The sequence below is a fragment of the Strix uralensis genome, chromosome Z, assembly GCF_047716275.1.
Source record: "Strix uralensis isolate ZFMK-TIS-50842 chromosome Z, bStrUra1, whole genome shotgun sequence".
NCBI lineage: Eukaryota > Metazoa > Chordata > Aves > Strigiformes > Strigidae > Strix > Strix uralensis.
In genome coordinates, this window is record NC_134012.1 from 57,186,420 (window position 1) to 57,204,296 (window position 17,877).

General features: G+C 38.6%; 1 protein-coding gene across 4 annotated transcripts in view; it reads left to right on the plus strand.

Moving 5' to 3' along the window:
- The window catches only part of MCC (MCC regulator of WNT signaling pathway), a 223,927-nt gene that overhangs the window by 164,476 nt on the left and 41,574 nt on the right, over positions 1-17,877 (plus strand). For all 4 annotated transcript variants that reach the window (XM_074856975.1, XM_074856976.1, XM_074856977.1 and 1 more), the window contains 3 exons: positions 670-806; positions 4,646-4,809; positions 9,957-10,163. In XM_074856975.1, coding sequence (XP_074713076.1) covers positions 670-806; positions 4,646-4,809; positions 9,957-10,163 — 508 coding nt within the window. The remainder of the gene's footprint in view (positions 1-669; positions 807-4,645; positions 4,810-9,956; positions 10,164-17,877) is intronic.

A 17,877-nucleotide genomic window follows, 5' to 3' on the forward strand; every position in this document is an offset into this window, starting at 1 on the left:
AGGAGGGAAAAGCCCCTAATTTTTTAAGCTCATTAGCTTTACCTAAAATATTCTGTGTCAATTATTTAAGTAGAACCAGTTTGACAAATAAGTTAAAACCTAGGTAATTGAGGGGTTTTATTTTCCACTAACTCCAACAGTTCAGTGCTATACTCATCTGTTCTCTTCCTTTTGAGAAAATGAAAAACCTACCTGTCCTCAAGAGCATTTTGATACACATATGCAGGTGTGTGCATGTGCACCCTTGCTTTGAACGCAAGCTGATGGCATCCTTGAACTTAGAAAGAGACCAAAATTGCTAATTGCTAATCCACTTTGGGATCAAAAGCCACTTGCACTGATTAAGAATTGTCAGTTGGGAAGTTACTGCAGAGCAGTGTGTGTCCTCCTTGCACACATCCTTGCTTGCATTCAGTTCCACCCATTGTTTCCTTGTATAATAGTCTGGAGTAATAATGAATTTGGGAATAAAGAGATGGAGACCAGGCACTGACTGCTGCAGTGAGTGTTATGAACATAGCACAGTTGCTTTGCAGTAAAGGGTACAAAATCTTCTCTCCTGGCTGGACAGAACACTTGTACTTGTGTGGATTGTATTCCATGACTCAGCTTATAGGTCCAAAAAAATTCCTCAGAGGATTTTATTTCTGCCTTTGTGCTCTCTCCCAGGGAGGAAGATGAGTATTCAGAGCTGCGGTCAGAGCTCAGCCAAAGCCAGCATGAGGTTAACGAAGACTCACGCAGCATGGACCAGAATTCTGTTTCAGTGCCAGAGAATCAGTCCACCATGGTCACTGCGGACATGGGTGAGTTATGATTCTTAGTTGACATGATACTTTCTCGCAGCAGAAAGGCATCATAGCCTTTGAAATGCAAATCCAAACGTTTGTTGAGGAAATAAATTAATCTAGGCTGTGTTAATCACAACAAACGCTGAACTTCTTCACAACTATGAACTTGTATGTGAAGTAACATCTGTGCCTTGATATAGAATAGCTATGGAGTCTAAAATGGAATGATTGTTCAGGATTGCTCATGACTTTTGGGAAAGAAGAGGGTGGGGAGAAAGCTATTCACATACCTTACACATGCCTGTAAAGTAGTCTTACTCTAGGAAAGAATTGTAGACAGAGTAAATGTTGGGGGAAAAAAGTGTGGGGAATGGAACTGTCTGTCTGGTTCTTTTACAGCCTAATTTTAAAGGGTGTCTGCACTTCCTGAAAACTGAGAACCTTTTTAAAGTAATGAACAGGGATAGGTTACTGAAATGGATTTGTGCAAGGATAAATCCAACACAAGCTGTTCAAAGACAGTGCAAGGAGGGAGTACCTCCAGTCTGTTACTAATTCTTTCTAATTAAAAACTTAAAGAGCAAGCATCTTGCCTTCAGAATTTCATCTATTTTGTCATTCAAGTACAATTAGTGATCATTTGAAGAATGTCCAAGCATGGAATAATTACTACATAAAGTTTGCAGTATACGCATAAGCAGATACTAGGGCTTCAGTGTGATAATGTTTTAAGTGTTTGGGCACAATTGCTGAACACCATAGCTGTAGACGAGCAGAGGTCTGGTGTAATCCTCACTATGACTGATTTCCAGAATTCTTTTCAGAATACTAGTTCTCTTAATTTATTTTTAAAACCAAATAGTTGGTCTTCATTTTCTTCCCTAGGTAAACTACCCGGGTGTCTAGGAGCTTCTGTAGGTGATACTGTACACAAGCAGTGTTTAGAAAATCATAGAAATAGCAGTCTTAAGCTCTGCTGCAGAACTTGTGATCCTTAAATATTGAGTTATTAACTCTACATGGGATTTTGATGGCTATAATGCAACATGCAATATTTACTTCCATACATAAGAAGTGGTATTAAAACTGTTTCCACTTGTTTGGAGAAGAGCACTTCATTATTGAGAACTTTTTCTGGTTTTATCAGTACAGTGCCTTTTAGAGGAATGGACCTGAGAGTAGACTGACTTGGGCGTAGTATTCATTGCCCTCAAAAGGAGTTTAATAATGTAGAAAACATGTTGATATTGTAAACAACCATATAAAAGAGATTTTCTGTATGATTTCTTAAATTGGAATGAGTACACCAGCTCTGGAGCTGTATTAGTTTATAAATGCAAGACCTGCCACAGCACATTTCTATTTCAGTGTCTTAAATTTCTAGAAACATCGATAGAACAATATTAATAATAATGTAATTTCAAAGTGTCTGACATACGGAATTCAAAATACTTAACAAAATACCATATGGAGTCAAGACATTATGTAGAGGTTTTTATGTCATTAAAAAGTGTATGTTTTTACTTCCAAAAGTTAATGCTTATTATTAAGTTCCTACCTGAACAGCTTCTAACAGGAGGACTTTTCTTTAATTTTCTTTCTTTTTCCTTTTTTTGGACAAAAAAACAAATTTACTTTTCAGCATCTATTTTGGAGTTAAGGCTTTGATTTTGTTCTTCATGGGGTGGAGCTGAAGCAGGGTTTGTGTACATTAACGACAAATTATCCAAGCTTCTGCTAACAGTGGAAAACATGGCAGTAAAATGAAATATAGCAACGGACAAAATACGAATGTTAACTCTAGGGATTCTTGCATTTTTAATCTGTTTTCCTTTTATACATAGACTCTGTCCTTTTTGGGTTTTGTTTCCATATTCCTGTGAAAATTAATCCTTGTATATATGCACAAATATGTATATATTTTTACCCTTCTGGATACAGATATATAAGGATAAAAAATTATGACCTAATAACTATGTGCATGACCTTGCTTACTGCCCTAATGGAATGAGCATTAGTGACTTACTAAAAACAGTAATACATCATGATACACTAATACATGTGGGTATGCTGCTCCATTGCTACAGTCAATAAAACACCAAGAGCTAAAACTATGTATGCTCTCCAGTATGTCTTGCAGAGCTTGTGGTTGGGTTGTACTGGTTTTCTGTGAGAAATGGGGTTCTTATTATTGTAAACCCTTATTTTCTGGGGAAAATGTTATTGTGGGAACAAAACAGCATACAAGGTCTTGCGAAGGTTGTTTAAATGGACAAAATGTCTGTTGTAGAAGATGTTAAAGCAAACCAAACAGAGGTTTTTACAATTAAGCGGCCTGTATGGTATACGCTGCTCATAAATGAGTATTATTATAGAGGGATTTTTGATATTATTTCAACAGATGGGTGGCTGCTAGTCAGTAGCTAGTGAAGATGACTTCAAGAGTAAAGGTTTGTTTGTGTTGCCCATTCAGATTTTTCATACAATACCGTGACATCATTCCAAGTTAATCTTTTTGGTCAGCAAAAGGTTCACGTTTATGTGCATTAGGCTGTGGAGTTAGATTTGTGGTAACGAGTTTCCAGTTTTTTACTTTCTGACCATCTCATACCTGCATCCAACCACTTTCAGTCTTCTCTTGTACAGAGAGATTCAAGGCAATCTACAATAATCTGGTATCTCATGTCTGTTAAATTTCAGACACATTTCAATGCCATACTACTGTAGTCCTCTGTAAGAACCACAGCTAGCTATGAGGCTACTAGGGAATTCTGACCATGGTGAAATGCTTGCAGCAGTAGTACAGAAATAACTCCCTCCAGCAAGAATGCCTGCCACTGTTTTTATTAAGGTACAGGAACTGCTGGTGCACTGCTGTTGCATAGTGCACCACTTGTGTGCTGTACAGATGGTAGTTACTGCAAACTCTTAACTAGTAAACCCGAAATACTAACTAGCACATCTGAGAAACAGCACAAGGGGGAATTCTACCATGTGTCTACCTTAGGAATGTCACTATCACCAGATACGAGCCTAAGAAAAACAAAAATAATTTATGAAGTGACGTAGCAAGGTACTGAGACCCACTTGTTTTCACAGAAATGGAGGACACTGTGGCAGTGCCCAGGGCACTAGAAAGGCTTTGCCTAAAGACAGAAAAGGAAGTGATTCTTTGCCACATTTTATAATTAAAATAGCGTTGTTGTATATGCTGCTAATACGGTTGTAGTGTGGAACATAGCAAGGAACAAGGTATGCTGTTATTATCCATGAATATTCTGCAGTTCCATTTGAAGAAGAAACAGCTACAAAGTGAAACATAGGCTCTAAGATAGTCAGTAGTGAACATTTCTGTAAACTCCAGGATTTTTTACATCAGGCAGTGCCTAAGTACAACCTCAAAAATTCCTCTGAAAAATGTCAAGTCATAATGTCAATGAATGTACCAGGCAGAAAAAATGTTGACTTTACAGAGAAAAACCTTTGAGGGTAATAAAATCAGGATAATAGGCACTGAATGGCAAAAAGAATAACGAAAAAGAATGGTGTAGTATGTGAGCATGTGGTGTCTTAAAATGTTGTCCTTCATAAAAGAGAGGTTTTTGAAGAAAGAATGAACACTTCAGATAAGTCAGGGGAGTGTTACTTGTCAGATGGGAGGTAAGCCATGATTTCAGTTGATGTGGTTATGGTATTTAAGCCTGTCAGTTGGTGAGGAAAAAGTGGCAGATTGCAAGGGCATTCCTTGAACAGTATCAGTCCTAGCTGTACTGCAACAGGCATTTCCTGGGTTAGAGTTTTTCTCACTGAGTCACTAATTGTTTTGATAATTTCTTTGTTTTGCTTTCTTTTAGATAACTGTAGTGACTTGAATTCTGAACTCCAAAGAGTGCTGACAGGTCTGGAAAATGTTGTCTGCGGAAGGAAGAAAAGCAGCTGCAGTTTATCAGTAGCAGAAGTGGATAGACATATTGAACAACTCACTACTGCCAGTGAACATTGTGATTTAGCCATTAAGGTAACGGTAACATTAGGCTCTAAATGCAGTGTGTACATTGCCTGAGACACCTGATCACAGTCTGTAGTGATAGCACTTTTACTTCCAAAGGTGTCAAAGTTCTTCACAGAAATCAACTCCAGCTCACAGTGTGAGCAGTAGTACACCTGTTTTAGACTGAATTCCTCAAGGCACAGAAGGAGCTACTATTAGGCTTTTGATCTCAAATGAGAAATGTATTGTTCTTATGCTCATTTCAGAGATAAGAGAAGTGGGGGATACTCAGCAGTTAATACACTTTCTGAAGGTTATCCAGCAAACAAGTTGTCACTTGCTGAGGGTCAGTCATTGACTGGTAACTGAAAATACGATATGTAATACTGAAATTTGAAGTTGAAATGCCATAAACTGTATGTAAGTTGTGACTTTACTGTCTTAAAATATGAAGCTAGTATTTACCACAAAGCATGTGTTGTACATTAATTCTAATGAGACAAGCCAGACACAGGAACAAATAATTCAACTGATACTTGTATGTCTTGGTTTTATTGTGTATGTAACAGAACAAGAAGAGGGTTGCCTGATAGCACAGGTAATGAAGGGGTTGCAATTCAGAACCTGAGAGTGAGGGAACCATAGAATATCTTACTATATACAGGGAAAGAGCTGACCAAGTTTTTTGTGTCAGATGAAGAGGCACCAGTGATTCATTTAGATAAGAAAAAATATATTGACAGTCTGCAGTGGGGAGCTCTTTGACCATTCTAGATGGCTTAGGCAGCCCTTAGGCATACTACTGGGAGAGGTCCATTCTGTCCCTGGTGATGCCTGAGGAATATAATGGCCTATAAATTAATGTTGAATAGTAGTTTGAAGAATGTGGGTATATTTGAGAGAGAGAGAGAGAGACACGCTGACTTTCGGGTCTCTTGGGAATGGTCTTAAAACAGTTTAATTGAGCGTCTCGAAGGATTAGGATCAATACTTTGAATGTTACCCAGTCTTACGTGGAGTTTTAGGGCTAAGTGTTCTCAGAAGTCAGTATTCACCAAAAGAGAGAGAATGTGGATCCTGGAAAACAGGTAGAGATTGATCTCTGTGAGGTCCACAGAGGTCTCTGAAGTGAGATGAGATGAAAATTTCTGCAGGAGGTGGATTCAACAAAATGTCAAAATCAAGCTTTTTATTTTAACCCTGGTATTTACTGTGGATGCAAATTAACTACAGTCAGACTTTTAGAATGGTAAGTAACTTGTCACCAACTTATTCCTGGTCCAAAACGCAGACCTTTTATTTTCATGTGATCTCTGCATGCATAGTCATTTTTGGAGAAGGCTTCTCCCCACTGCTTGTGATGTAAAGCCTGGGATTGTTTGTGTTTGGCAAGTGATAGCATGCTAAGGTTATTAACCTTTCAGGAAGATAGGAATCTCTCTTGACATGCTCCGATTATGTGCTAGGGAAGTGTGTCACCAATGTGTTTAATATAGCAAAACCTACACATAGAGCCTCTCTCCACAATTCCACCCATGGCTGCAGGTCATTTCTCCTTTCCTGCTTCCTCAGACAGAGAACTGAGAGATTTAAAACAGGTGGAATCATGAACGGAAAGCTGAAATATTCTGACTGTCTTTTGCTTTGACTGTTGGATTTTTCTTCACCCATAGACTAATGGGTCTAAACATTTAAATGTTTTGAATGCTTCTGCTTTGATGGTTAAATTTCACTGGGTTTCTTGTAATGCTGTTTCTGGTAATTATTTTTTTTTCCTTCTTTTACACAAATCATGTGCCCCTGGCTAGTTCAGTTGTTTCTGACCCGCAAAGAATGAAAAGACCTTGAAATGAGATTTATCAGATTGTCTGAACAGTTACAAAACTGTCCTTTGTTTAAGAAAATTTCCACAGAGTAGGCTGGTTAATGCTTTGCATATTTTGAAGAGTCAATGACTATCAGTAGCAGATACCTACTGCTAAAATTCTACTAATTAAAAAAAGATACAGGAACCATTTAGAACATGAGAACAGCTGCACTGGGTTGAACCAAAAGTCTGTCTGCCTAGTCCACTGCCACAGATGCCAGTGGAAAGACCGCATCAAAAAGGACATGCACGGTATGTCCTCCTTCTTCTTCCTTCAAAGATGCTTCCAGCAAGGTGGGTTTAGGAACTTCTTGAGCCAGAGATGATGCTTAATAGCACTGAGTGGAATTTTCTTCCATGTTTGTATATAATGTGTTTTTAACTCGTCTAATTTTTTGGCCTCCATAAATTCTGATAGGAATCAATTATACCATTGAGTTATGCCTTGTGAAAAAGTGCTGCTTTTTGCTTCTTTTAAACCTGATATTTGCTGATTTCATCTGATACCATGTCTGTAACACAACACCTCTTGTAAGGAGACTAAAGCAGAAAGTAGTGATGGCAGTGTCAGAGACAAGACTGAGATTACCATGATATGACATCCAGCCCTGTGCTTGGAACATGACATTGTAATTCAATCCTATAATCCATGAAATTATACCTGAGTTTATCTGCTGTGCAGCAGCATGCCAGATAAAACTGCTCTGTAGTACTGCTTTGAAGAAAAATAAACGACTTGGTAGTTTACATAGATATATCCATGTACAATATTTATATTTTGTTTACCATGAGGATGGTAGCATGTTGGTCATCAAACCGAAGAATTGTGATAATAGGTTAGTCAGCAAAAGGGTATCAATCACATCAAAATGAAGAGCATAGAAGCAAGCAGAAAGGTCCCTCAGCTCTGTTAAGGACTGTAGGGCAGCCCTTAGTATGACTGTCAGACCCATGCTGATGCTGTCACTGCCTGAATTTTGCATTTGTGTGGGCAGATGGTAGCAATGGAGTCTGGAGAAACAGCAGCAGCCTCTCTGTCTGAAGATACCTCCGTGGTGTTGAGCCACTGCTGCTGCTTTCTCATGACAGTCCTTCCTCTTTCAGTGTTGTTCCAGGTTTATCACCCCCAGTAGTGCTCTGAGGAGGAGAGGAGACTTGAGAAAGGGAGGGGTTGGAAGAGCAACACTAGGAGCATGGAGAATATAAAGGAAGGCGGCAGCACAGAACTTGGCATTAGAGGGGTGAGGAAGCTGCAGGGGAAAGATGAGAGGAGTTTTGGGGGAAGAAGGGAGAGAAGACAGCAAAGAGGCACTGTTTAAAATAAAGCTGGCATCATCAAGAGAGAATGCTCCTGCCATTACAGAGCTTTTCTTCACATTCTAAGATGAGCCGCCCTGTGCTTATTCAGCATTTGAACTCATCCTCATGTTGTGTTGAAATAACTTACCATGTCATAGTTTGAGACCTACGGGTCCAGGTGAAACTAATGTAAGGGAGAGCTGGGGCTTCTTCCAGCTTACAGAGATGTTGCAAGGCATTGCTCTTTTAGAAAAGTTATTCAAGCTTACTACCAAATATGTAAGTAGAATTGTAGTGTAGATACTCTGTCAATGGAGTTTTATATTTATGTCTCTACATGTATTGCAGTTTTATAGAAGAGAGATATGAAATATGATATAAAAGGATAAACTGAACCTGATTGCAAAAGTTTTGTCCCTCCTTCCTTAGAGGCATCTTGAACTGGTTATTAAATAGGTTTTTTCCTTTTGCGTGAGTGTCTTTCCTCCTCGCTAAGGAATCTTGCTCTAGCCAAGATTTACTCTGTAATGTAATTAAAGAATATTAATGTATTGATAACAATAAATAACCAACTTTTCATTATAATGAACAAATAATAACATTTCACTGGTACCTTAGTGTCAGACAGTGCTGAAAACACCGGGAAGATTTCTTGCAGAAAAAAGGTAGAGTTGTATATTCAACTTGGTTTATCGTTTTTAGCTCTACTGTAGTTTGTTCTTTTAGTTCCTCCCAAATTAAGGACATAAACTTCAGTTAGTAACTTGTTATGTAAAAAAATTAAGTCCTTCTGAATAAAACAACTAAGTATACTGTTTTTAACCTTGGTACATGAGCTATTTATCTTCCACATTAAAGTATAGGCTTTAGCTATAATTTGTTCTTGGATTATCCAATGAAATTAAACTTTGTAGGTTGCTAGTTACATCATATATTTATTTATTTTCCTTTTTTTTGCCTTTTATGCATTTATTTTCCTTTTTTATGCAGACTGCTTTTAGAGAGATTCAAAATCTTATATAAGCAATATTTGGAGGGTTTTTGCTTGCTGCAGAGGTCTTCCATAAATGAAAAAATTTAACACAGTCACAGCATACGCTGTGTAGTAGAATCAGAGCTGCATGTAGTTACCTGACACATTGAGTGTTATGCTGTGTTTCAGCATGTTGAATGACCAGTTTGACAGTAAGCTCAGGCATGGCAGAAATTCCCTTCTAGTGGTGTGTGTGTGTGTAGTTTAGTTTCACCCACTGGAAGCTGCTGAATGCTGCTGCAGGCATCATTCATGCTGAATGGTGCCTGCAAGGCACAGTTCTGAGCAAGGGGATGGGGCAGGAAATGCTGAATGACTTTATACATCCCAGAGAAACCCAGCCTAAGAAAGGCTGTAACATCTTTTGGTATAATGTAAGCCTAGCCAAGGCCAATTTTCTTTCTTTTATCTCTTTATCCTGTCTAGGAAAGAACTTGCTCAGGGGTATGAGAAAGAAGAGTCCTGGTTTTTTACTGTCCCACTCTTGGCCTTTTGTGGAGTTGGTCTAGAACTAAGAAAGGTCCCATGCCATGCAGATTCACAGGCTGCTACTTTCTGCCTGTTACTCAGGCAGGGAAACAACGAGCATAATGCTCACCCATAACAAGAAGTCATTAATTTGTTTTAAACTGTTCTGAGATTAAACTGCTGGGATTGCTGTCACTCATGGTGACGTATGTTTTATCTGCATATAAAACATCCGTTTGCTTTGGTGTTGGTCAGTATGAAATACTTTGATAAAATGGACAAACTATCAAACAAAATAAGCAAGCGATAATTTTTGTTTGGGGTGGGTTTTTTTGATACTACTTTGATATTGGTTGGTATTGATGATGATGATTGGTGTTGTGGGGCCGGGTGTGTGCATATAAGTATATAGAGTTACCTGTTACACTCTTCTGTCCTGTGACCATTAGTCTTGTTCAGTCATCTTTTTCTCCTTCTTTCTGTTTTTTGATGACTGTATTTTTGCAGACTGTAGAAGAGATTGAGGGTGTACTGGGACGTGATCTTTATCCAAATCTATCTGAAGAGAGATCTCGATGGGAAAAGGAGCTAGCTGGCTTGCGGGAAGAGAATGAGAGCCTCACAGCCATGCTATGTAGCAAAGAGGAGGAGCTGAACAGGACCAAGGCTACCATGAATGCTATTCGTGAAGAAAGGGACAGACTGCGTAGAAGGGTAAGGCTGCTGCATAGATGATGTTTCTTGTTCCTCCGAGCCTGTATAATTTTGTCACCAGAAGAGACTTCTCTTTAATCTCACTTCCTGTACTGTCTGTAGGGCTTTTTATTTTTAAAGCTGAGCTATACAAATTACAGAACTAGGACAAAACTGAACATAATTGAAAAAGAGTGTGAGATGTACAGCTGAGGTGTACAACAACCTGATGTTAGAAATCATGTGTTAACAAAAAACCTGATAATCATCTCCGAGGAAGCTTATCTAGCTTGTCTATAGAGAAAGCATATGTTAATTTAGTGAATTTTCCTGTGAGGCATTTTTTCCCTCTAAACAACAAATATTTATTTGTTTTTGATGGGAATTCAGTTTATGATAAGGGGAAAGAAAAAGAGCAGGACTCCTGTCAGTGGGTAATAATTCTCAGAAATGAGTAGTCTGAGCCATGTCCCACTTCCCTGTACATTTTAAGATGCTTCAAGGTCAAATAAAGGCCTTCTGCTTTGTGTGGAGTCCAAAGTAAAAGAAACCTGGAAATTTGCTCACAAAAAAGATGAAAGATCCAAGAAAACGTGACCTGAATTTCTGTTACTTTTTAAAATGTGTTAACTTTGTCCCTGTTAAATCTGCAGAGTTTTGGCTAGATACAAAATAATTTTGTTTTTTAAACAGGCAGTTTCAAGTTTGTTTTCAATTTGAGTGACAATTTAGACCACTGTATCTTGATAAAACTATTGAAAGTGTTGCTCTCTACCTACTGGCAGCAGATCAACCTTTTATGCAAATACTGTGTTTCTAAACCAACATTGTTCTTTAGTGACTGTATCATTTTAGCATGAAGCTGCTGATCTTCAGATATCAAACCACCAATTACCTTTGTGAAACTCTTTAGCCTCTCTTAACAGTATAAAAAGGTATGTGTAATGAGGGAGGAATAGTAAGCTGCTATCATATAAAACAAGATGACTTCAACTTTTTCTGTGTAAAATTTAGCTTTATTATATAACATAAGTGTAAGTCATTTTCAGTCCTGAAGTTTTTGGACTGGTTTTATAGTGACACTCCTTTTAAAAAAGAGTCATTACTACCCCTTGAACTACAGAAGTAGCATTTATGCCCCTGGTGAATTATTGCAGGATTGGGGCAGGGCGGGGATCAAGCAGTCAGAGAATAGAAGCATGTGCTTGTGAAATTTGCTTGCACAAATGCAGATGTTGACACTACAGATGATACAGATCAATATTGGGATGTCAAATGAGGAGAAAAAGTAGATGGCATTGAGGATAGAATTAATACAAAAATATTTAAATTTGAGAAGTATGGAATGCAAGTTAAGGTGCTTAAGAGATTGGTAACAAGAATGTATGCTGACAGACAGGAGCTTCTCAGTTAAAAACACAAAAGGGGAAAGAATTGATGTTTGTACTCTCAGGGATCGGCATGGCTGAGATGTTGATGCATGGTGGCAAATTCAGTCCTAGGATATACCAGATCAGTTATTTCCAGCAGAGATTGGAAAGACTGTATAAAGACTGGTGAGATCTGATCTGGAATGTTATATGTAGTTCTTACCTCTTACCCTTGAAAAGGTTCGGTTTAAATTGGCAAAAAAAGATTTAGAAGATGGTCAGATAAATGGGCAGCGTTGGAGAAGTGACTTGAAGAGATTGTCCTGTTAAGCTTGCAAAGCAAAATCTGAATTCGATGTCTCTTTACAAGTGCTGGGGAAAGCAAATAAGAATAGGAGCTAATGGCCCTTCAAATTTAGGGACAAAACTGGAGCAAGAACAGATTAATATAAACCACCTGTGGCTATATTAAGCTAGAAATTAGACTGTGAGGTCTCTTAACAGACTAGAGGATTGAGGTTCTGAAGAAACAGTAAGGAGTAAGGCTACTGACTAACTTCTTTCAAAATGGAGCTTTAAAATATTGAAGTTATGTTTGTATAATATATGACTATGCAGGGATACCTCTTAAAACCAGGATCATTACATTAGGATTATATCCAAAGAAAAGCTAAAAAGCATACTTTTATTTGGCCCAGTTAATACAGCTGCATCAATTCTAGAGCTAGCCTTAGCATCTCTGCACAAAACTGTTGTTTTGTTTGGCTAACAGCAGTAGCAGAGGGTTGGATTAGATGATGAGGAAAATGTTTAGTTCTGTGTATGTGAGTACTGCTTGACTTGATCAGTCTATATTGGAATCTGCAGTGAACCAAACATTTGTGGAGCCACACAAGTACTGGCTGTGCTAATTGAGTATTTCACAATTTCCTTAGTATAGGCAGGGCCGTGATCTGCAATAGTAGCATGTTAATCATGCTGATTTAGTAGTTGCTGGCCTGTCTATTGGAACTGTTAGCAGGGGTGCTGCATGTGTTACTGATGTGTCTCTGTTATGGAAGCATCTCTAGTGGAAACAGAATTGAGATCATCAGCTTGTTTCATGTAAGTGGCTAGAGCAATTGTTGGATGATAGCAGCAGTGGGATATTACTGACCTGAATTGTGTTCAGACCACTGGCCGGGAGGGTGGACGGTGGTAAGCCTTGAATTGCTCAGTAGAGTCTAGAGCAAGCCAGTTTAAATGTTAATTCTTCTTTAATTAAGGAAATTCTTCTTGGGCAGATCAGATAGATGTCTTGCCCAGTAGACAAAGGGTTAATGCTGGATTGGCACAGGGCATAACAAAATCAAGCAGCCTCTATATTTAGACACAGCTGGCAGGGTTTTTTTTTCAGTAACTTTCATTTGGTTTGCAACTGTAGAGGACTTCATTGAAATATGGTTTTTAATATCATCCTGAACTTGCAGCACAACACGTTTATTGCCCCCACCAGAAAAGTTTGTTTATGGCATATGACCCTGTCAGCAACACTATGCAACTGTTGCACTGGAAACCATATCTGCATTTTTAATGTACTGTTCTGTCCATAGTTGCAACAAAATTAATGTTTTCTTTGACCTGTTAAATATTTTCTGTATGCCACCTGAAGCCAGAGTCACTTCAGATTATTACCCTGGAGAGCGGGGAAGGCGATCCAACTAAAATTTAGTTATTGTTCTTTGAAATTAAATTGGATGAAGCGGGTAAGCTTGAAGTTGACCAGATCAGTAGGCCTGTTACTTTACACCAATGTCTGTAATCAAGCAGAGTGCTTTCAATACATTTTTCTCACGCTTGTTGAAGATTTAATTTAATTTAATTAGGTATTTACTGTGCTCAGTTAGGAGTAGCTAGAACAGTAGCTAAGAAACAATATACATATGGAGTTTGTTTCTCATGGGTCATTAGTAAATGAGGTAATCACTTATTTCTGTAGGGTGCCTGCAGTGTAGCAGCAAATTTCATAATGCAGAGGTTTTACCTCTGCATGATATTGCCATATTAAAAACAGAATCTGTTAAAGTCTGGGCCAGTCAGTGCCTTAGAAACTACTTGCACATAGCTGACCATAATCTTCAATACAGTAATACAGATAAGATGCTCGGGAACTTCTTTACCAGTTCATGGGATTAATATTATTATTACATGAGAATAAGGCTGTAATCAGGTCAGCACTATTTGCAACTGCTATATATAGTAACAGGCTTAAATAGTAGTAGAAAAGGTAATCTTACACAAAATACCTTGTATCCACCGGGGGAGTCAGATGAGCAGCACTGGTACAGCATATATACTCCATCATGACTGCAAAGTAAAAGTTGTGGGTTTTTTAGTTACTGCCCATGAAAATTGCCAGATGAGTAGTGCCTCAGCACAGTCCCAAGCAGCCAGTCGGCATAAGAAGCAGTGGGTGTGGGCGGTGTTCAGGCTTCCCCGAGGCTGTTCTTCAACACAAAGTCTAAAGCGAAAAGGCGGTTCCAGCTCTGGAAGTCTGTTAAGTCTGTTGTCTGCATAAGCCATATGTCAACTTGTTCAGTTAATCAAATGCTTCTAGTAGTGAGGATTATTCTGTACCTGTTCCAAACTCAGCTGAATTCACCAGACTGACCAGAACAAAAGCAGACTTAATATTTTAGCTATCTTAGATTTAAGATCTTCATGAAAACATAACCTGCAGAGAAGTAGAAAAGTGCCATTTTAATGCATGATCCGTTTAGCTGCCCAGATTGCTCCCACTCCAAGAAACTTCATTTTAGCATGAGGGCTCTCCCGAAATACCTTGTTCTTGCAAGGAGTTGAAACCTACGCGAACCACAGCAGGAATCAGATATGTGGCCTTGCAGACATTCTTGAGGCCACACTGTTCTCAGATGACACAAAGCTAGCACAAGCTGCTTGGCTGTCCGTGTTTTGATATCATTTGTGTTGGGATCAGAAGTTACTGTTCCAAATTGCTAGAGAACACTGATAAGTTATGGCCCTTTAGAGATTATCATCAACTTGGACAGCTTAAAGGGTTCCTTGAACTGTTCTGTCTCCTTGTCTCTTGGTGTGCACCAGAAACCTGAGGTAGCAGCCAAAGCTATTTCCATTCTCCACCTCCACAGTTGTATGGTATTTGCTTATGCAGCAGTATCTCTTCCTAGCTGTTAATGAACTAGAGCTTTGCTTCTGTTTCCAAGCTTGTGTGCAAATCAAGTCAGAAAAAGCCTGAGATAGGCTTATTGCCCTCACTTGTGTTTGTTTCTGTTGTGTGCTAGCCTGGATCAGAACATTTCAGTTGCGCTTGGAGTTTTTAGGGCAAGCCACCCTTCACCTCCCATGTCACATCCTGCCACATGCTTGGTTTTCATTGCTCTGCATGCTCTATAGAGGTGCAGCACCGAAATCTTTCCACATGGAGTATTGCATGAGGGTCTTTTATCTGAAAGGTGTCAAAAACAGAGGAGTGCTTCCTTGGTAACATATTTGTATCGCCCAGCGCACTGTAGTCTCTCCTGCTGCTTAAAAAAGCCGTATGTATAAACCCTAGTGGAATACCTGTTCTCTGGTAGCTTGTTGTGTCTGTGTGTTGTTCCCTTTCTTTGTTCCTCAAATTGTTCAAACTGCAGACTGATTTTCAGATCTGCCATAGGAGTAGCACTCCTAGTGACGGTTAAGTTCTTACATATTTCTTGAAAGCAGACATCTTTGCAGAGGAGAGAGATTCTGTAAATGCTTCCATTGAACTTATGAGCGCAGATCTAAGCACATTCAACTCCAGAGTATTCATTGAGGGGATGGCCCTTACAAATACCGGGAAAGACTTCTTTACCATATTCAGCCAACCACAATGGACAACCTGTAGGAAATCAAACCTTGTTAGCTCTGGTGCTCATGATTTAAGAGGGACTGAAAATAATCATCAGTGGGCCTGACTGAAAGGTTAGGAGTGCTTTAGGCTGGTAAGGGCCCTCATCACTCAGAGCAGCTTGAATTATCAACACTGGTCTTTCATTTTCCATCTTCCCCTCCACAGATTTGTAATACGCATGAATAAATTAGAAGGTGGGAGAGGTGTTTTCACTTCCTGTGGTTTGTTGTACTTCATCTTCTTCCTCTGTATAACAGGGGAGAAAAATTGAAGTATTAAAATGCTGGGGGAAAATTGTTATTACTTGAAGGAGTCAAGATATAGCATGATGAAACAGGTCTCAAGTAGGGTAAAAAGAAAAGAATCACAGGCATGCCCCTTACCTGAAACTGGCTTAGAAACAAAAGCGGCAGGTGTGCTTTGATTGTGAAAATCAGTGACAAAAACAGGCAGTTTGTAGCTGTGGTTTTTTATGTAGGATATGTTAACAAATCATGTAGTTGTGAGCATGCATGTGTAAAATACAAAGAATAAAAACATGTTTCTTAGATTAATGATCGTAGTTAACAAGCATATTCCACTGAAATATTTTCTGTAACCCTCTGTGCATTTCTGCAAACATGTCCATGATGCTTGTTAATCACTTATGAAGTCTTTCATAAATCCAACATTACTGTAGTGTGTCAGCCCCTTTTCTCTTCTACCCTTGTTGTCTTTTTATTTAGTTCTTAAGGTACCCATGAGGAATTATGTATTATTTTTCCCTATTTCCTACTCCAGTGCTTAGGATTCAGAGGAATACATTAAAAATGCAGCTAAACAACTGGTTCATACTGCGAAACAGCAAATAAAATTTCCAGTTATTTAAGTTTATATTAACAACTTGTCAAGTTGTTGCACTTGAGATGTCACACAATGTCTGTTTGCAGCTGACTTATCTTGGAGTCTAGGCTACCCATTGCTCTGAAGTCTAATGGCTCTGCTGCCTTGTGTCTTACTTAATGCTCCTTGTCTTGCCAAGGTTCCAGCACTTCTTTACTTCTGTAATTCTTTGGACTTCCTCCAGCCGTCTAGAAGATCTTTGCTCTTTCTTTTTTTTAATTGTGGATTTCACAGACAACTTCCCTGGATTTCTCCTTTTTTCCTCTGTTCTCGCCTCCCTTTTTATTTTTTCTGATCATATATATAATTAGATCTGCCTGTCAGCCACTTTTGATCTCAATTTTGACTTTTAGGACTTCATGGCAATTTTTATATCCTTCTGGATGTTTCCATCTTTAAACTAGTAGGATGCAAGGGCTGAAGAAACCTTTCTTTAAATACTTCCTTGTTATTCCTTCCTAACTAACAAATCCACACATCCCTGTCTTTCAGTGGAACTTTGTTTTGTTTCTTTACTTGTCTTTACCCAATCAGATATTGCCGATTTTTGTCATCCATTTCCTCTAAGATCTGTCCTTCCTCTCTCTCTCATTTCCAAGTGTTTATTGTGTCTCATGTGCAGTATTGCTATTACCTTAATTCTACTGATAAATGTAACCTTCAGAATAATTAGTATTACACTGGTAACAACTCTTAAGACTGGTAGAAGTATTGAGCAAAGGTGGACAGATAATTTTTAATCATACCTATTAAACTAGTCTTTTCATAACTCATGCGTTCACCAACCCAGAGAAGAAACTGGCTCTTCTGAATTTTTTTTTCCTTGATTCCTGTTCTTTGGTCTTCCTTTATTTTTCCTGTAGAATTTCTACTAGTGTGGAAAAGTACTTTCTGAGGAGTGCATACTGCTTTATTTACAGTGGAGGTTTTGGTGACCAGAAATAGTTACCTGAGGTGTCTCTGGGCAGTCTGGTGTGTGGGCAGCCCAGTCATGAGCTTCTGGCTTGGTGAATGTGTGAATTGTGGTACCAGTGATTTTACAGGTCAGACAAACTTACCCTGTTATCCTACTCAGAATTAGCATCCAGTACTCAGCATGGCTAAAGTTAGTGCAGTTATTTATAGCAATTAATTCAGCATGTAATTTCTCAAATGAAGGCCTGAATCAGTAAATACATTAAGAAGCACGAATAAACAGGTAGTTTCTTTAAGTTGTGGTTGCTTCTGTGATACAGTACTAAAGCAGTGACTTGCATAGATTGATAACTGTGCTGTGCTCTGAGTTGTCTGTTATAAATGCTTTTGTGAGCAAAGCTTTGCCTGGCTATGGTATTAGCTGTGTTCATTTTCTTTCTGTTGCTAATGTTGCTTTACAGATCCTTAAGAATAATTGGCTTCGTAAGCATGGGGTCAATAGTTGCTGCTTAGTAATGAAACATAGACTGAACAAACCCTATCTGCATTAAAGTTTTATATAATATTGTCCTTCCATAAGGTGGTTTTAAACTTTGGAGTCAATAAATGCTTAGCATTTTAAGCAGTTTTAACATTCTGTTTCCTGGTTGCCCTTAAATTTAGAATGTTACTT